At 38.4% G+C, this 20,546-nt stretch overlaps 1 protein-coding gene across 1 annotated transcript in view; it reads right to left on the bottom strand.

Moving 5' to 3' along the window:
• The window catches only part of snap25a (synaptosome associated protein 25a), a 31,329-nt gene extending 13,446 nt beyond the window's left edge, over window positions 1–17,883 (bottom strand). The window contains exons 1-3 of the mRNA XM_077510326.1: window positions 17,680–17,883; window positions 3,849–3,993; window positions 1,282–1,323 (exon numbers count right to left, since the gene is read on the bottom strand). Coding sequence (XP_077366452.1) covers window positions 1,282–1,323; window positions 3,849–3,920 — 114 coding nt within the window. The 5' untranslated portion in view covers window positions 3,921–3,993; window positions 17,680–17,883. The remainder of the gene's footprint in view (window positions 1–1,281; window positions 1,324–3,848; window positions 3,994–17,679) is intronic.
• Between the last annotated feature and the right edge of the window lie 2,663 nt (window positions 17,884–20,546).

Here is a 20,546-nt window from a genome sequence, read left to right as displayed (position 1 = left end):
CGAGTTGATTCAGGACTCGCTGGTTAAACAGTAAACTAATATGTAAACGGCTCAGATTTTAGGTGTGAGTCCAGGCTGTAATATATATGTATATAATAATTCATTATCCACCTATGGATTTTTTATTTTTATTTTAACTGTCACCATATTAGTAACTGGACTAGGCTGGCTTGATGTCTACTGGAATGGAGGATACCGAAGCCCGATTGTCCGCAATCCTGCTTCCTGCTTACTCCTTAGCAATCCTGCAAGACCAATACTGGTATGCGGGACCTGGCTCGGCCCGATAGGCACAAATACGATTATACTGTGTCGGTGTATACACACACAAGTAATCTAGCATGCATGAACGCATCTCCCCCACACAGCTGCCTCCTCAGCAGTTTGGGATGAAAGCCACATTGACGTTTGGGAGGCGAGAAGGGAGCAATAAGGGAAGGCTGGCGTATAAATAATTCTGTAATTCAGCATGTCTACAGCCAGGAGAATTCCCAAAGTGGTGGAAATGTGCCTCTCGGGGAACTCCCAAACAAGGAGAAATCATGATCCCAAGCATGCAAAGAAATGACTCGGTTTTGCTCATTTTTGCATCTGGTGCAGAGATCACCTCAAAAGCTACAGAGGTCTGCTCAGATGATTTTAGTTGCGACACAATCAACCGTTCACTCGTGAATTTCCAAATGCATCCACTTGGCGACATGTTTTTGGGCTCATAAAGAGCGTTGCCATAGAAATCCGAGGTCAAATTGAGAGTTGTTGAAGAATTTCAGTTGAATACCCTCTCATGTAAATGACTACTTAAAACCTTTAAACCCACTTGATAGCAGCACCGTCACTGTAGATCACACGATTCAAGCTCATACAAACAAAATTGTGTGGCTTGGTGTGATTGTTTTCAGCTTTCAGATATCAGAGGCTGATAAGATGTGGATATGGAATCAATATGACCTTGAGAGCTGCATCAGCAGCTTGTCAGGTCTTCCCTTCCCCCATGATGCTTTGTATGCCTCCTCATTTATCCTTCACTCTTTTTTTTTTATGCATCCACATTTGCCTAAGGTATCTCACTGTCCTTTCCTCCTAATTTGCCACAGTGTCACTAACTGGCCATGAATGTTGCATGAGCAAACAACTGTATGCACATATGCTATTATTTTTCATAATGAGCAAACAATTAAAAGACAATTTAAGGATTTGCTGCCCCAAGCTGCTGTATAGCTGAAGCATAGATACTGTTGTATTACTGTAAAATCACAATTTAAAAAAAAAAAATTGGATTACCTCTTCCACCAGCTGCAACATACGACGGGTGCTCTCCAGTGACTGTGGGAGGGGAATACAAAAATCATAGTTAGTGTCATATTTTATAATGCAGGGCTCTATTTTCATAGATGGCAAATGTCCGTTTTGCTGAGTCTAATGGAATTTGGCAGACCACTCTGCATTTTGCTGGGCGTTGAAGCATAGCGAGATTTTGTCCTACAACCTGGTCTAAACATATGCCTCGTCAGACCGCATCCAACTTTTGGCGCAAAGTAGACCGATGGTCTGATTTTTGCGAATTTGATCGGCTTGCAGGCAGACAATAGAGCTCCGCAGACATATGCGTGGATGTTCGACACAATTCATTCATAAATAAGAAGAGGAAGAATCAAACCTTTGGTGTCACTGTAACAATCAGTTAATCAATTAAGTCATCAATTAAAGGGAGGGAATGAGAGGAGTCACTTTGATAGGGGCAAATTCAGTTGGCTGTTTTCGTGGCCACAACAGCGCAAACTACCCTTTTTGCGCATCTGTAGAATTACCCGCACTCGGTCTAACGTGCCTCTGCGCAGATTAAAATGCATACAACCCTAGTGAGGATAAGCGGTTCAGAAAATGGATGGATGGATCATGGACGTGGTCTTTTAATGACAAATTTGATACACACATATTTTGAAAATCACAATTAAGACTATGTAATGTGTTTAAGATATTAGTCGGAAGTTATTTAATTAAAAAAAAGCACACTCATATTGTCTAAAGTGATCAAATACAAGAGTTGTGCATAAACCTGTACAATGTAATACTCAATTTTAGTTGACTCCAATATTCAAATAAGAATTTTAATGCTGTGTATCTTTACTGGCAACTTGCTATTAAGAGTGGCAAAATATGAATTCATCTTTGAGTATGATGCAAATTACAAATATAATCATATTGTTAAATGATCACTCCACTGAAAATGATCATTTTCAATTTGTCATTTCTGCTTCGGCTCTCATATTTGCTCTTATTAGAGGTGGAGCTAATGGTGTGGTTCTATTTCAAATGGCTGTCATTAGTACACGCCATGCTCTAGTTCCGAAGAAATGCGAGCGAGGCAGCACAGCCTCCCAGCAGGGACACTCGGTGACATCGCCTCCGTCTTACAATGACATAGCGTCATCCTGCTGTGCTCACTTGTTCACCCTGTTGATCATCAACAAATTAAGACAATGACGTAGGATGTTTATTTTTTTTTCTAAATGTTAAATGGACATGTTTCCTGTGTGTGTGTGCGAAAGCAACTGGAGCTGAAACTGGTCGCCGTCACGATTCCACCATGTTGCGCAAATGTTCAATAGTCTGCCCATGTTTGTCAGTGTGAGTCATATGTGAAAGTGGGGGAGCGGTGACCTGCTCCAGGCCTTCACTGAGGCTCTTCTTGCTAGGATGAAACAAACACCCACATTTAGACACTCACAAGGTCACGCGTGTACATGAATATCTGACCCGTGATCGGGAAAACAATCCCTCATCGCAGTCGTCTATTGGAATAATTGAAATTCCGTGTAATACAATTCAAGAGGCGAGACAGGAACATTATGTAGCAATTTTGTGTTACATTTTGATGGTACACTGGTTTTTGGCGAGGAAAATATGATATGGCGTTGCCATGGCAATGCTGGATGACCTACTTTTGGAGGTTTGTGACATTGGCTCTGTTTATGGCGGCATTAAAGGAACCAGTCTGCCGGTTTCACTCGGGAAAAGGCACTTTATAAATACAATTCAATTCAATTCAAATTCAAATTCAATTTACAGATCTGGGCTTCTCTTAATGTCTGGTGGTGATTTTGTCCTAAACCCCCACCCACCCAGCCTGTATTTTGCCATTTTGTTTGTTTTGTAAACAACGGGACGTTGCTGTGGAAAGACAGTGTTTACACCCCTCCAGCCAATCGCAGAGCGGCGGGGCGTGTCACAAACGGGGCCAGGCGATTTTGTCGGCTGCATGACGTCACTCCAGCGGCAATTTGACAGCACGCACGGATTATTATTATTTTTTTTCACTCACTCATTCACACATGGAAGCTTCTGTGACAAATTTTCCCGGCCCCGTTTGCGACACGCAAACCACCCACCCCCACTCCCCCCAGCCCCCCCGATCTGCCATTGGCTGGAGGGGTGTAAAAACTACGACACGACCCCCCGCTCTGCGATTGGCTGGAGAGGTGTAAACACTGTCTTTCCACAGAAACGTCCCGAAACAAAAAATGGCAAAATACAGACTGGGCGAGTGGGGGTTTAGGACAAAATCACCACCAAACATTAACATAAGCCCAGATGTGTAGACTGAGAAAGAGTTAAAGTGTGTACATCCTGTATATAAAAAGTGCATTTTTCTGAGTGAAACCGGCAGACTGGGCCTTTAATGTCTTTGGCGGGAAAAAAAATCAGTCTAAAATTTTACATTAGATTCCATTTCTGGGTGGATGTTACGGCATATCTGAAGCTCACTCTGACCTAAAATCTTTCCTGACTGCGAAATGTTGGTGCCTAAGTTAAGGCAGCGCTGGACATGAATAAACGCTCGTTCTCACCTCGTCGGCGAGTTGGTCAGCACGTTGCTGCATGTCTGACAGCTCATTGCGCATGTCCGCATCATCTGCCATGGCTGGTGGGTGTGGGGGGTGGAGAGGGTCTCCAACAGGGAAGAATCGATCCTAGAGGGAAATCCGGGACGAGCTGAAAGAGAAACAAAATTGTTGGATTGTGAGCCGCTGGGTCCAAAGACGCTATAAGACGGATAACGCCTGTTCAGAAAATTGACATCTTATGAGGGACTTAACCCAGTTTTGTCCATTGGTTCATTTTGATGGCGCCTATCCTAGCTGACTTTGGGTGGTGGTCTTGCAGTCAATCTTTCACAGTCACATTGATGGCCATACTGCCTTATAGTTGCAGTTAAGTAGGCTAAGCTCTCTGCACTTATCTGGTATCATTAAATGGAAGGTTAGATCATCATCAAGAGTCTGTATGGTTGGTTACCACAGTGTGTCCTGAGGTTAACCAGGAATATAAGGACTAGCCACAGAGAGACTCGCACCACACAGACGTGCTTGCCATTGCTAATTGGCTAAAGATCTGCATCAGACCAATTTAAGTGTGTTATATTTGTTGCTCTTTTACATGCACAATGTTCTGAAACTATGGATGTCCCTTAACTCATTCACTCCCAGACATTTTCACAGAAGCAATAGCGTTCGCTCCCGGCTGTTTTACTGGATTTTGACTGATTTTGCAAGGCCCACAGATTATTGTATCAAAAGAAAGATTAAAGTCTCTTCTTTCATCAGGAAAAAAAAAGTATGTTTCTATCTGTTTCCGTTTTGCAGCAATTAGCATTAGAAGAGAGCTAAGTTTCATCAGTTTTCACAAATCTATTTAAAATTGTAAGTAAATGAGCTTTTTTTCAACATGGCCCTGGTTGATCTCCTTTGCTCTGCTGCCACCTGCTGGCCGTTTGTGTAATAACTACCATTTCTGCAACCGTTCTTTGCAGTTGAGAGGCTGCATCAAAGCCTTCTGTACGCTCTAGTATAAAAAAAAAAACAAAAAAACGTATAAATACGTCTTTGGGACACTTACAACATTAAAAAAACGTATTTACACGTTATTGGGAGCAAATCAGTTAATAATGGTTGGCCATATAGGAGAATAAACCATAGCATGACATTGCAGCTTCTCCCACATAGCATTGAGACAGAAATGAGTAGTACTGTAATTAGGAACATATACATTCATGTTTACAATCACATCAATATCACAACGTAGCAGGGAGTGACTCATCAGAAAATGCATCCATCATTGTTGCGCCTGAGTCGCATTTCATGGTGAGACATCCAATCCTCCTTTAAATCAGATACATTCAGAAACCCATGGACGGATTGCACGTTTATTTATGTTATTTCAGCTCTCCCCGTGCCCCAATTTCTTTCCCCCCCTCTCTCGCCTTTCCTCTCGCACTGCTGCATCGCTCGCCAACAGCAGCCATGTTGGCTTACATAAACCTCAAAAAGTGGACAGCGCACCGCAGTGCTTGGCATCTAAATCAAGGACGATTTACAGCAGACTTCGGAGCCGCTCGCCGAGGGGAGACGGATTATCGCCTGCTTTATGTAACCAAATTCCAGCAATTAAGTTTTAACAGGCCGCACTGACCTTTTACTTTATGGCTCAATTACAAGCGTCACATTTTGCACTCGAGCCTTCCTCAGCATTTCTTTCCTGGCACTGGAACTTCTCTTGTGCCAATGTTTATGCATATATTGTCTTTTTAAAATTACTGTATGTTGGGGCTGAAGAAGTGCTGCCAGCTAACGCAAATTGTGCATTGAACAAAAGCTTTATTCACCACTGGCCAAAAAGTTCAAACTTTCATCTAAACATAACTAATTTTCCCACTTGTATTACCATTTAGTATTTATTTAGTTTAATTTTATTTCTATCTACCATTTAGTCCATATTTAATTTTGAGTATTTTTGTGAAGAAGAAACACTACTTTTACTCCATTACATTGAGCTTCATTCTGTCCCCTACTTTTATTTGTATAATTTGTTTTGGTTACTCAGGGATTGCCACTTGACTTTATTCAACAAATCTGGCATAACCAATAGCAACATTTGACTCCAGTTCTCCAATCAAATGAAGCCAAAAACATGGGTGCTTCTAGCTCATATTTGGGGGGTGATCAAGCACCCCAAAAATGTCCAACACTTGTTTAATCAATTCATTTTTACTGTATGCAAACATTTATGTATTTACATTTTAAAACAAGCTAGCAAGTATATAACCATACAGTACTTGGCCGAAATGTAAACAACAAAGGAACTATGTTAAACTGAATTGTGAAGCTTCACTTAGAAAAAGTAGTGCTTTGCCGCCATCTTATAGCAGTTTGGTGCCAAAGATCTATCCTTGAAGTGAGTCGATGTGTTTTGCCGCCATCTTGTGGCATCTACAGGCAACAATAAACCTTTATAGTGCGGCACCAATTGCGTGTGGATTTTCCCCTATTTGTGGTAGCTCCTGCCAAAAGTATCCAACTTTTATGATAAGTGGTGAACAATTAGAAGACATTAAGATGTGTCCTAAAATTGCCTGCAGAGCTCATAATTTCTATTCCCAGCAGATCCCAAAGATAGTGGTTTAAAAAGAGTTCATCTCACATGGAGGCCTCGATCCATCACTTCCATGGTTGAATAAAACAAATGAGGCTGAGCTTTTTATCAAGCAACAATGTGTTCATGCATCAAGGCAGCAGCAAGATGCCAATAAACTATGACCACAGAACTACTGTAGTACAGTGCACTACACTGATGATGACCTTTGAGTTAAAGGCTACCCTTTTGTTCATATAACGCTCCCGTGTAAAGGACAACCTTCTTGGAGAGTCCCCTGCTGGGATACCTATCTGGGAGATGTTTGAGAATAATGTAAAAATGTAGTAAAATACAATCATTATACGGAGCCTTCAATTAACCCAGAATGCATGTTTTTTTTTTTTTTGTTTTTTTTTTAAGTGGGACCTGGCGAACACCCAGGCAAGCACAAGATGAAAACTCCTCTTGAATGTGAGCCAGATGCGCTGACCGCCACGCTACTGCGCAGTGCAGCCTCTGTAAAATATTACAAACATATTTTAAATATTACAGTAATGTTTTATGTGTTAAAATTGAGTCAAGTAACGGGGAGGGTTCAACCAATTAGTCGACTAGTCTACGACTGCATCAAAAATTAGGGCGTGAAGATGATGAATTGCTAATTGCGTGCACCCCCAAAGTGAACAATTAGCACCCTCAAAATTTTAGAGTATATATTTTTGCTGTGTGCTCTTTTTAACAAGCGAAAAACCTTATAGCTATAATATATATGAATCATAGAGTTTAAAAGTAATATTTAAACAACAAAAATACAGTACCGATACAGATTTGGTTTACTCACTGACTTCCCATGCAATTTTTGGAGCGGGAAGTACCTGCCTGTCTGAATAATATAGCCCCAAACTGTCCGACCCCCCCGATTTTTCGGAGTATTTCTTTTCTGTTTTTCTGAATTTTTTTTTCCCTGTTTCATGGATTTTTTTTTTTTTTAATGACAGAAAAAAAATATTCAGTAAAACAGAAAAAAAATTCCGAAAAAAATTACTGTTAAAAAAAACAAAGCTCCCCCAAAAAATTTGTCAGAAAAAGTTTTTTTTTTTTTTTCCAGTGAATGCAATACACTTCCGTATTATTATAACAAATCATTGGTAAATATGGATTAAGTCAAAGTATATCAGAGCAATTCCAAAATATAATGCAATCTTATTATTATTATTATAATTATTATTATTATTTTTTTTAATTAATTTTTTTATGTTTATGGAATGAAACTGAATGCAGACATACCAAAAACGTAAAAATAAATAAATAAATAAATACATTGATATAAGTGTTGTTCAGCTACGATATGCACGCCTCACAGGGGCTAAACGTGCAGCAAACGCACCAACATCTGTGCGTGCGTATGTGCCCAAACAAAAAGGTGACGCACTGCTCTCCACTTTCGTCACCTCCCGCCTTCACGTAGCGCAGATTACGCAGATCCATGTCAGTGAATGGTAACCAAGGTGACCCCGAGTCAACAGCGGGGTCATAAAAACGAGACAGTTAAAGGGAAAGAACCGTCCTCACTTTTATTAAAATACATAACCGAGCTGTACACGCACAAAGCTGTTGAAGCGTGTGTGTTTGTGTGTGCGCGTGATTACAGCCATGTTGCCTCAACGAGGATGCCGGGGTGTGGTTTGCTGATTAGTCACTGGATTTAATTTATGGCACTAAAGAAGGGCCAGTAAAAGTGATTTATGGCAGGTGCGGTGGAGACCTCACACTTTCAAGCAATTATTGGATTAAGGCTGAAGGCTGCGGCCCTCCTTACACAGCGTTTTAAATAATCACTACAATACTACCTACAACCAATAAAAAGGGGAAATAAGAGTAGAACAAAACAACATCTAAGGTTTATGGGGACATCCATTTACCCATCCATTCATCCATCAAGTTTTTTTTTATTACTTCCGTAGCAGCAAGGTCACCATGGTAACAACGCCAGAGTGCAAAGTAAGCTGACTACTGTACAAGTCCATCCAAATTTATATGACTAAAGCTCACGATTTGAATAAAAAGTATGAAACTGGAGTACAGAGGACTATAGATTCTGTAAACAAATACTTGCCAGGTATTAATCATGCTAATTAAAAAAAAAAAAAGATGCTACATTTATGTAACAATTATTGACCTCATCCCAGCCACTTTTCTTTCTTTTTCTTTTACATTTATAAATGCATATTTAAAAAACGTGACAATGAACCTTAGTATCTGTCTGCCTGTGCACTGTTCCAACAAACAAATTCAACAAAATTGCATAAGACCAGTGGTCGACCTTGCGCCAAGATTTAGACATGGTCTGAGCAGGTTTACTGACTGAAGTATAGACTGACTTTAACTGACAAATTAATCACATTTTAGAATTTTGATTAACTCATTCACTCCCAGCCATTTTCACAGGAGCAATCCCGTTCGCTTCCGGCTGTTTTACTGGATTTTGACTGATTTTGCAAGGCCCACAGAATATTGTGTTCAATTGCTATAAAAGCATGGAACCTACCAAAAGAAAGATTAAAGTCTCTTCTTTCATCAGGAAAAAAAAAAGTATGTTTCTGTTTTGCAGTAATTAGCATTAGAAGAGAGCTAAGTTTCATCAGTTTTCACAAATCTATTTAAAATTCGAAGTAATTTAGCTTTTTTTTTTCTAGATGGCCCTGTTTGATCTCCTTTGCTCTGCTGCCACCTGCCGGCCGTTTGTGTAACTACCATTTCTTTAACCGTTCTTTGCAGTTGAGAGGCTGCATTAAAGCCTTCTGTATGCTCTAGCATAAAAATAAAAAAAAACGTATAAATACGTCTTTGGGACACTTACAACATAAAAAAACGTATTTACACGTTATTGGGAGCAAATGGGTTAATCACGATTAATCGCTTTTAAAAAGGCTTTTTAAAACAGGGCATCTTCAACATTTGTTATCCACTGCACACGCTCATCCTCTTTTTCTTATCAGTTTACTTGTATAATTTAAAATAGTATGTCATGAACAAATAGTCTGAATGAACATTTATGAAATGCTTTGATAATCAGTAACATCCTCCTCCTAAGTGCTTTGTGGTGAAAGCATTTGTACTGCACATTATGACAGTATATAATATTAACAAACTGCTATATTTACAAGCCTGACTAATAAAAGTGATGTAACGTGACAGAATACGCCTCAGTGTCACTTTGGCTCGAGCTCACTCTCCAGAGAGGAGCTGGCATTAAGTGCCGGAGCGCCATCCCAGCGGGCCTCTCGACAGAGACTTCCATGCATTATTGACCAGAGAACCCCTCAACCATCCTTGATTCAGCTCTCTTTCTCACACATGCACAGCTGACGACTGGGACATGAACATTCTTGGACATTTGAATTTTCACCACAAAACATTATTTTCTTCCTGATTGTCAGGTTTACCTGTTTGACATCTATTGAATATGACACAAAAAGGAGAGAAGACAGTTCCAGGCTCGCGAGGAGAAGAACTGACTGACACAATTCATTACTGCACTCTCTGAAAAAAAAATCACCTCCTCACCCTCTTTTTTTTATTTGGTTTCCACGCCCCTAGTTCCATGGGTGTTCCAACCCTAATAATTCAAATGCAAAACATAATTGGAACATAGTGTACTTGTTTGTCTGTATGTGTGCATGTGAGTGGAAGATGTCTGAGTACGTGTGGTCAAATTTGCAATTATTTCTTAACAGAAAACAGGCGGCCTCAGCAGACTGGCTTTGACCATTCTGCTGCATTAGATGTTTTGGTTCTTGTGCTTCTTGAGTCATCTTCTGTTAAGATAACGTATCGCGAGGCTATGTGAATGTGAGTGTGGAGCAGAAGCAATTCTTCATTGCGGCAAATGTATGATGACTTAAATTTACAATTATTCCTACACTGATTTTTAATTCAATTTTAATTTCTCTGTACAGTATATGAATGGAAATAAAAAATTCCAACTTGATCTGTCCTTTGATAGGCACATTACGCAATATGCATTTTAATCCTATAAAACAAGATTGCAGCAATCTAAACCATTGTGGGGTTAATTGAAGGATTTGCAAAGAAAAAAAAACGGTGCTGTAAACGGTCTTATCGTTGAATTGATTGCCTCCTTTAGGGAATGTTGTGGATGCCAGTAAAAGGCAGATGGAAGGTGAACTCAAGGGCATTTCTGATGATCTCATTTGCCGGCCCCTGCTCCAGCTCTTCTCTTCAGAGAGAGGCATATGCAATCAAAATAAATAAATAACAAAAAAACAACGATTCTCCGCCCAAGGTTGTTGTACAGTGGTGCCTCTACTTACGAACGTCACTTCAGACGAAATTTTCAAGTTACGAAACTCCTCAACAGGAAAATATTGCCTCTTGTTACGAAAGAAGTTTCAGGATACAAACGGTAAAACTACAGTATGGGCTGCTACTGCTACAGCAAAAATGTCTGGTGTTGTCAATTATCATGCATGAGCTAACAGGGTTCATTTGAAATGTATTTATTTTGGTAGGGATAGACCGATTATCGGCCGGGCCGATTATCGGTGCCGATATTTGGCAGTTTGACAAATATCGGTATCGGCCTTTTGACCAATCTGAAAGCCAATAAAGCGGGTATTTTGAACACATTCTGACAATTTGTTCACCTTCTGCAAAAATCTTTTGAAACTTTTTATGAATCCTGATGAAAACCCCAAATTTGCTACGTTTGCGTTCATTTTTTTGCACAGTGAAATACAGGAACTTTTCATTTATGGATCTATTTCAATTTCCACTTTATAAATAAGGATGCTGACACTGGGAATTCCCTACATGTTTTATTTTTAAGAATTAAAAAAAAAGTAAAAAAAAAAAAAAAAAAAAAAAGAAATGTTGAAACTCCCTGCAATTTTTTAAAAATATAATTTTTAAACAAAGCTGCCAATATCGTTTAAAATTGAAAAGAAAAAGTACTTTTTAATTTTTACACTAATATTTTCTCTTCTACAGCAAATAAATATCGGCTTGAAATATCGGTTATCGTTCTCCTTGACTACTAATAATCGGTATCAGTATCGGCCTTGAAAAAGCCATATCGGTCTATCACTATATTTTGGTATTGCTAAAATATCCGTAGCATCAAAAGAGGGAAGGTCAGATGTTTGAGGATTGTAACGTACTTTTTTAATGATAAAATTATCAATTATCCTGCATTTAACAAAGACTCCATATACAGTATTAAAAACTACAATAAAAAATAAAATAAAATGAATCATTAAAAAAAATGAAAATGAATACAAACTAACAAACTTGCTGTACAAATTATTTAAAATTAACTGAATTTATTAAAAAAAAAAAAAGCCAAAACAAAATAAAAATAACTACCTGTATAATGAAAAATCATACGCTCAATAACCCTAACACAAACTCCCACAGTACTAATTCTTATCTAATCTAATCTTTTGACCCCCTTTCAAGTTTAAAAACGTTCCAGTCATCGCCTCAGCAAATTTCCTGATCTTTTAGCAAAGCCTTCGCAAAAATCAATCCTGAAAGCCTTAATCAATATTGATGCTTTCCATTTCCCCTCTGGAGCAGCTGGGGAAGATGATAAAAGACGATTATTCCGACTTGAGCTTAAAAAAAAAAAAGAGGGGGAAAGAAAAAAAAATATTTGGGCGATTTATGTCACAACTCAAGCGAATAACTTAATTCCCAACCTCCAAGTCACCAGGCCACTTCACAGCCTGTTAAATATTTGAGAAGTCATAAAATCATAGACATTAAAAAGCAATTAGCTTTGTCCAGAGAATAGCACACTCAACATACACACACGAGAAAATATCAAATTACACCTCAACTGCCTTTTTTAATCCCTCTAAGCAAGTGAATAACAATAAGTTGTGATACTGTAAATTGATCAAAAAATGACATATTTGCAGAAGAAACAGAAAAGATCTCAAAAAGACTCAGCCAGAAGATCACAAAGCCAGGACGACATCAAAAGAGCTACATGTCTCCTTTCATGACTCAACAATAAGGACAAGATTTGGCAAATATGGCATCCATGGTCTGTGGCAAAAACCACTGCTGACCAAAAGGAACATGAAGGCTCATTTGACTTTTGCAGAAAAACAAATAACCCATCTGAATGATTCCCAAGATGGAACAAATTTAACAGCATTTTAGAAAAAGAACATCATACCATCAGTCAAACATTGATGGGAAGTGTGATGGTCTGGGGCTGCTTTGGTACTTCAGGACCTGGACGACTTTGCTGTGATGGAACCATGACTTCTACCAAGTCAACATCTGAATAGCTTAAAACTAATCAGTTCTTATGAGGCTTTTGGGAGCCCTTAGAAATATTGGGGCCCTATGCAAGTGCCTGGGTGTTTCCCAGGGTAGCTCCGCCCCCTGCTCAAAGGCAACCAGAAATGGGGAAAGTACTGATATTCTCTACTTGAGTAAAAGTACAATTACTTGGGTAAAAAAACAACGTTGGTAAAATTACTCACTCAAATAATTACTCAAGTAGAAATAAAAAAGTACAGACTCAGAAATGTACTTGACGAGTACAAGTTAAAAAGTATTTTTACTTACAGATACTCATGGTAAAATGTAACGGATAAAAGTCAAACGTCTAAAAAATAAATTCTCATGAAAGTACAAAGTACTGAAAAAAACTACTCAAGTACAGTAACAAAGTATTTGTACTTCGTTACTTCCCATCCCTGAAGGTAACTATCACATGAATGCAGTATACGTAGTCTGAGAGAGTATTTTTTATTTTTTTTTATTTTTAGGTGAACACTAGTTCAAAATAAGATGGGGGGGGGGGGGGGGCTGATATGACATTTTTACTCAGGAAAAGATTTTATTTATTTATTTATTTTTAATAAACTGATTGATGCTACATTGTACCACGGACTAACAAAGGAAATTCTTTACATATAAAAACAGTTCCAATTTATTATTATTGTTAAGGTTGGGTTGGGTTTTGTTTTTTTTGTTTTTTTTTTGTTTTGCTTTTGTCAGGGTGCTAATTTTGAGTGGGTTTTGTTAGATTTTTGTCATCATGTTCCTTTAAGTTATGATATTAAATATAAAATAAAAATAATTAATAAATAAAATAAAATAAAATAAAAAAATATTAATGCAAATAAAATTATTTCAAACACTAAAATTATGCAAATTCCTTTTGGATGGAACAAAATGTAATATATTAGTTATTTTAAAATTAAAAAAAAAAAAAAAAAAAGGTACAAATGTGTACATTTAAAAAACTCAAAAATTAGTATTAATAATCTTTTTTTACGATTTATTCTGATTTTGAATTTGTGGACTGTAATAATTCAAATTGTAATTGAATTTCGATTCATTGGACAGCCCTAGTCAACCCTCGTTATTTTTTACGTTTCTTGGATAAGTTATGACTGTGACGACAGATATGTTTTTACACACTCGACTAATAGATCTGAATATTATCCAAATTTTTGTTGTGTTACTAGACTTAATTTGTGTCGATATCTGGAGTTTCTGGCTTTGCATTTAACACTTCTGCCTCACATTTTTGAGGTTTAGTATTTGAATCTTGACTCTGGCCTTCCTATGTGCTGTTGTATGTTCTCTGTTATTTTTTGGGGTTTTCTTGGGGTGCTCCAGTTTCCTCTCATATTCTTTAAAAACAACAGAAGGGTGAATGTTTGTTTGGGACTAAACTTGGCATAAATCAACAAATTCAGGTGGATAATCAGATAGTACAAGGCACGCTGAATTCATTAGCATGATCATGTTCGTCATGCATCCAAAAACGGAACTGCTGCAGTTAGTTTACAAGTTCAACCGCAGCACTTTAAAAAAGTGGCCAGTGGTCAAGTTCTTTGCATAAGGACACTTAAAATGCCCTTGCCTGCTTTTCACCTCTAGCATCAATATTGCCAGACACCCATATGCTTCTTTCCATGCGGCAGGAGTATCAAAAAAATAAATAAAATAAAAATAAAAAAAAACACGCCCACTCCGAAATAGTGTATCCATTATGTAAAAAGAAAAACAATAGCTATCTTGGTCCTGCCAGCAGAATGCAAAAGAATCGATGACAAGTAACATTTATTATTAATAATTTACTTACATTGCACATCAAATGCAATATAATAGCTGCATGAAAACTGCTTTTACAGCGATAGACAGCAATGGCAGCCGATGAAACGCAGACCTCTGCCAAGGTTTAAAAGCAATCTGTCTTCTTTTCTATAGACAGCATGGTGCGCTAGTGGTTGGTACGCCTGCCTCGCAGTTCTGCGTTGTTCAAATCGCGGCCTTGTGATTGGGCTGGTTATAAATTTATTATTGATTTGTAAAATCAAAGCACATATTTTACACAATAACAAATATCACGACACACTAGCAAACAGAAATGCTGAAATGATGATCTCGTCTCAATTTAATGACAAATTGACTCAAAGTGAAATCTGGGCACTAAACGGATATATTTCAGGAAACAATGAGTCATGCTGTTGTATGACTCAAAACAGGTGGAGACAGGTTTAAAAGGACAAGTCAAAAGTAGGAGTGTCAAAATTAGTGTATTCATTTTGAGTTAATTTAAAGTTCATTTAACGCCACAATTATTATTATTTTTTTAATAATAACCGACCCTTACTTGGAAAGCCTGCACTGGGATCCACGTCCAAATTAAATTAAAATTAAAAGTAATTAAAAAATAATTAGTATTAAATTAAAAGTAATACATTTTATAATAAAGCATATATTTGTGGAGAATGGGGTCAAGTTGTATTTTACAATTTTAAAAATGTGCCGAGTTTCAAGTTGCTTCATGTTAAAGAATATATATATATATATATATATATATATATATATATATATATATATATATATATATATATATATATATATATATATATATATATATAAAGAAAAATGCACTGAGATGTCACCAAGGTCTTACAAATACAATTATGCCATCTAGTGGCAGAAAAATGACTTCAACACAAGTCAAGTCATCTTTATTTTTTATTTTTTTAACGCACAGCACATCTTTTTTAATGTTAACTCAATTTTATGAATTATTTTGAAATTACTGTACAATGCCATATTTCTATTAGTTTAGTTTTTTCCACTTTTATGTTAACAAGAATATACAAACTAAGACAAATCTTTTTTTGTATGTTTTATTGTACATTTAGAACAGATATACAATTTACGATTAATCGTCAGTTAACTATTGAACTCGTGATTAATTCCGATTAAAAATTGTAATCGCCTGACACCGCTAGTTGTGTAAATCTCTATAAAATTAAGAGAGAAAAAAACTACTCTGAATAAGTGACGTAAAATTGAAGCATTCCATATATTCCATAAAAAAAATCAATAAAAGAAAACTTTTTACAAATGAGGCTCCAACAAAAAGGGCACTTTTCTCATCTAAAACGAAGGACATGTTTGCTATAATTCTAGTTTTTTTTTGTGAGTTTTGTAAACATAAAATGTAATTTCAGTTAGTTTTCTTTTTTTTAAGAGCATCTTCGTTTTTATTTTATTTCGTTAACAAAATAGTTTTTGGAATTTTAGTTTTGTCGTTAGTTTTAGTGAACTAAAATAACCTTTAATAGCACCTGTGTTTTTCGACACCTTCCCGTCTTACTTTGACCATCTCCAAACATTTTTGTTTGTATTTTATTTGAACTGAGTCAAATGCCAATTTTAGCGTATGTCGTGGGCCACTAAAAAATGGACGGCGGGCCGCAAATGGCCCCCGGGCCGTAGTTTGGACACCCTTGACTTAAACACTCTTAAAAACAACTGTAACACTGATTGCACAGGTGTACCTAATGATGTGGCCTTTATAATGGAACAACAACTGCACTATATATATTTTTTTATTTGTATTTTATTTCCAGTATTTGTTGTTACGCTACATTTTGAAGCAATCCATCCACCCACAACAGGAAATATAATTGTATTACATGTCATAAAATATTCACCAGCCTGCACCAAAAAAAAAAAAAAAAAGGCAATGCAGCTATACGCATGCATCCATCATACTGTTTTTATCCCGGCTTCGTTTCAGCAGCCTATACAGTAAGCGTGTAACAGTACCGGGGTGTTTTCTGAGAAGCCAACCCGCCGCGATCATATCAGTGAGTCACCATTCATCTGGCAAGCTGCCCCCTTTCTCAATGTGCTCAATAGGCCCTGCACCCCCCCCCCCCCCCCCCCCCCCACACACCCCTCTCGCTCTCCCCTGCAGTTCAAACGGTGCAAGCTGCGTATAGCAGTCATGACAACCACAGCATCCGAACCCCCACCCAACCCGCCCCCCTGGTTAGGGCGTCTTCTCCACAGTGTGAGCTGGCGTCAATGCAGGGTTGCTATATTTAAATGTGACATAAACCCGCTTTTTTTTTTTTATAGCTATCTATCAATCTATCTATCTTGCAGGGGCGCGCCCCATAATGCAACAGTGGCCCACAGGTGACCCATTAACTTCGGAATGTGACGTACATGCAGCGATTCTATTTCCTTAAGGCACCTCAGCCGCAGAGGAGTGTTATAGTTGACAGGCGACCCCCCCCCCATCCACGCCCACGCCCACTCTTGATTGACGGAACACGCGTGGCGTCCTCATTGATGGCGCTCCTCCACCCACCCTTGCCCCCTCCCCTTCCTGTTTATACGCGGGCTATACCCTCCTCCCATCAACTTCACCATGGCGCACTTTACTATTGCACATCCGCCGCAATCACCTTGCATGTTCTCTGTTATTTCTTCCGTTTTTTTTTTTATACCAAACATTTACGTGCTAAAATGATAGCGACTCTTAGCTCACAATTCTTCATCTTGATGCGGCGTCAGTCTACCTGCGCGGATTCACATGTAACAAAAATGACGTGTCATCACGAACATATGGGCTCCTAAAATACATTTCTCATATTTGACAACACTGCGGCGTGACCATTCCTCGCTTTACGCTGACGCGTCGCTATCCGAGGTGCTGAAAGAGCGAAAACGCCCACCTCGCATCGACCGCATTATTGCGCACCGCATCCATCCAACTCACTGCGCGTTTGCGCTCGGGGAGGTCACGCACCGTTCCGTCCTCTCACGCTGTCAAATGTGTCGCAAATCCGTCTCACAACCGCCGTCAAATCGATGCCGTTCACCCGCAAGCGATTAACCAACACTGCGCAAATTGTGGAAAACGAAAAAAAAGAAGAAGAGAGAATTAAGAGGAAGCAGACTTACCCGAGCTGGTTGTCGTCGGCCGGCAGTCAGCACTGGAGGAAATGTGCTCGCTTCCCTTTTTTTTTGTTGTGTTTTTTTTTTTTTTTTTGTGGACCAGCAGCCCCCCTCTCTGTGTGCGCGTGCGCGTGTCGACGCTGTGACGGCGATGCTGCAAAGGCGCTGCGCCGAGTCTTCCTCACTTCTTCAATGAGGGGAAGCAGTGCAGCTCTCGTCAAAGATGGCGGAGCCTCTGACGTCAGCAGCAGCGGCGTTTAATAGAAAAAAAGAGGAGGCGGTGTGTTTTTTTTATATATATATTTATTTTTTTCTTATAGGCTGGTGGGACACTTCATTAGGTACACCTGCATAGTCAAGTGAGAACTTAAAGAGATACTTAACTTATTTAGCCCATTATAGCAATAAAAAGTTTATCTATAATTAATTTGATACTTTCATTATTTTTCACGTACAATTAGTACCTTTAAAAACACATTTTGCAACTTGCTGTCGACTGCAAATGACATCACAGGGGCTCAGGTAACCAATCACAGCTCACCTGTTTTCTAGGTTTGGTCATGTGACAATCACAAGCTGAGCTGTGATTGGTTACCTGAGCCCCTGTGATGTCATTTGCAGTCGACAGCAAGTTGCAAAATGTGTTTTTAAAGGTCTAATTGTACGTGAAAAATAATGAAAATATTAAATTTATTATAGGCAAAATGTTCATGTTTGACTGCCAAAAATGGCTAAATGAGAAAAGTATACCTTGACTTTCGAGTTAATTCGTACATAACCATTTCATCACGCCACATACTCATTTATTAGCTCAATTATAGCATTGAAATAAATAAAAATGCCATCAATCGGTTTAGACACAAAAAAAAAAAGCCACATTTTTGTTACGTTATGAAGACAAATAAATTAATAAGTAATTGATAGTTAAAAAAAACTTTAATTTTTTTAATTTTCTCATACTTAAGTGTTTGACTTTGGCAATTTTAGCTACAATAAATACATATAGCATGCACAAATATCGTACTGGACCCACACAAATACACACACACACGTACATCTCCCACACACCATTTTCTGGATCTGGAAGTCTCACAGAATTTTGATTGTTTTGTTTTTTTTCTTCTACCATCTTCAGTGCTTTCTGCCATCTTGACTCTTGTGCTTCCAGTCCATATTTGGTAAAAACGTTCCAGTACACTATTATTGCTACCTAGTCTCTGATGGTCCTGTCTGATGTATGATGCTTTTTACAATCACTGGTGTGTTTTCTCAATGTCTTTTTCAATTTGTTGGTGGTAAGTGCCATGCAGAGGCTTGTCGTTTCATGACAGCCCATCTGGCTCCTTCTCCTTGCTGGGCTTTTGTTGCCTGAGGCATTCACTAAGCAGGTTGTCCCTGGGTCCACAATCTTGACGTATTTTTGGAGGCATGTCACTGGATAGTGTCCGGGTCCAGTGGCAGCTGCTGGTCATTCAAACGAAGAAGCTTTTTTATTTTTTTTTCACGCAGTATAGCCGAATGTCAAAACGAAAGGTCATCCCCATTGAGGCACAAGGACTTCAATGGCGATGACAAGTTGTGACAACATCAAAACCTTCAGCTAGCTCTCATACCTGCTAAGAAAAGCAACGTCCAAGAATGGATAATAAAAGCAGACAGAATTACACTGGCAGATTTTTGCTCAGTTCATCAGCATTATATTGATCTTTGAATGTGGACTCAGCAACGTCCTGCTCTCCTCCCCTCTTCTCCAGCGGCTTCGCTGCTTGGCACCATAACAAATGTGTCTTCAATTGCTCTGAAGTGAGCCTGTCTTCTAAATTAATGGTTATGATAACACAGCATGAAAAATCCATTTCGGGGAGGGGAGCCAGAAGAAGAAATGAGAGGATGGGGTAGGCTGTGTGTGTGTGTGTGGAGAATGGATCTCCAAGGATCGACCATTGCTCATTCCCCCGATTACAGAAAAATTGTTCACTATGCTTGATAGGCGACTCTAAGCGACAAGAATCAAGCAAAATATCAGAACCTGACAAGAAACATTGTGGGAGCAGTAATGATAGACCCTAAAATAAATGTAAGTGGCATCAGAAAAAAAAAAAAACTTCCAGAGGTGTTTACAGTGCATCAAAAATGAGCAATTATATTGGGAGTCTATAGCGCCAAATATTGGATTCAGTGCATTTCTTATTTTGCTTCAAACTGCTACATTTCACAAAAGTCAGCATGGTCGGATTTTTTTTTATTTTTTTTTATGTATTAACAAACCTGGGGATATTGATGCTCCCAATTGTTTTTTTTCCCAGATGCTTTTTTCTTTGAATAAAAATCAAATATCCAAAAAATGGACATGAAATCCCTTAAGGGTTAAATTAACACTACAGGAGTAGACAAGTCGCTCTTGTCAGACCCATTTTTTTAGTTTGACTCTTTGAAAATTTACCCAGACTGGGATTTGTATCCCAGCATCCTCCCTTCTCCCTTCCATGCAGAGATTTGTCTTTCCTTGACAGTCCATCTGGCTCCTTCTCCTTACTTAAAGTTAGCCTATCAAAAGTCTTTCTCAATACTTTCAGTGGAATCCAAAGTACATCAGATATTTGATAAAACTACTGCAAAGAGGTCCAACTTTGTACTGAAGACCATCAACTTTAACCTAACTAGTTTTTAAGAGAGCATTTCAAGCACAAGTGAAAATGACTTCAGGGGAATTTAAACACTCGCATTTTTTCTGCGTACGAATGGGAAGATTCCATTTAGGTTCCCACAGATATTTTAACCCGAATATCCTGACTGTGAGGCAGATACGCTAACAATTTTATAGCACTACCTTTCTGAGTTCATGTGTTTGTTCAGCATTCCCGCAACTAAGT

This window comes from Festucalex cinctus, chromosome 21 (genome assembly GCF_051991245.1).
Source record: "Festucalex cinctus isolate MCC-2025b chromosome 21, RoL_Fcin_1.0, whole genome shotgun sequence".
Lineage (NCBI taxonomy): Eukaryota > Metazoa > Chordata > Actinopteri > Syngnathiformes > Syngnathidae > Festucalex > Festucalex cinctus.
The sequence above is the reverse complement of the archived record's forward strand: the minus strand, read 5'-3'. Positions and strand labels throughout refer to the sequence as shown.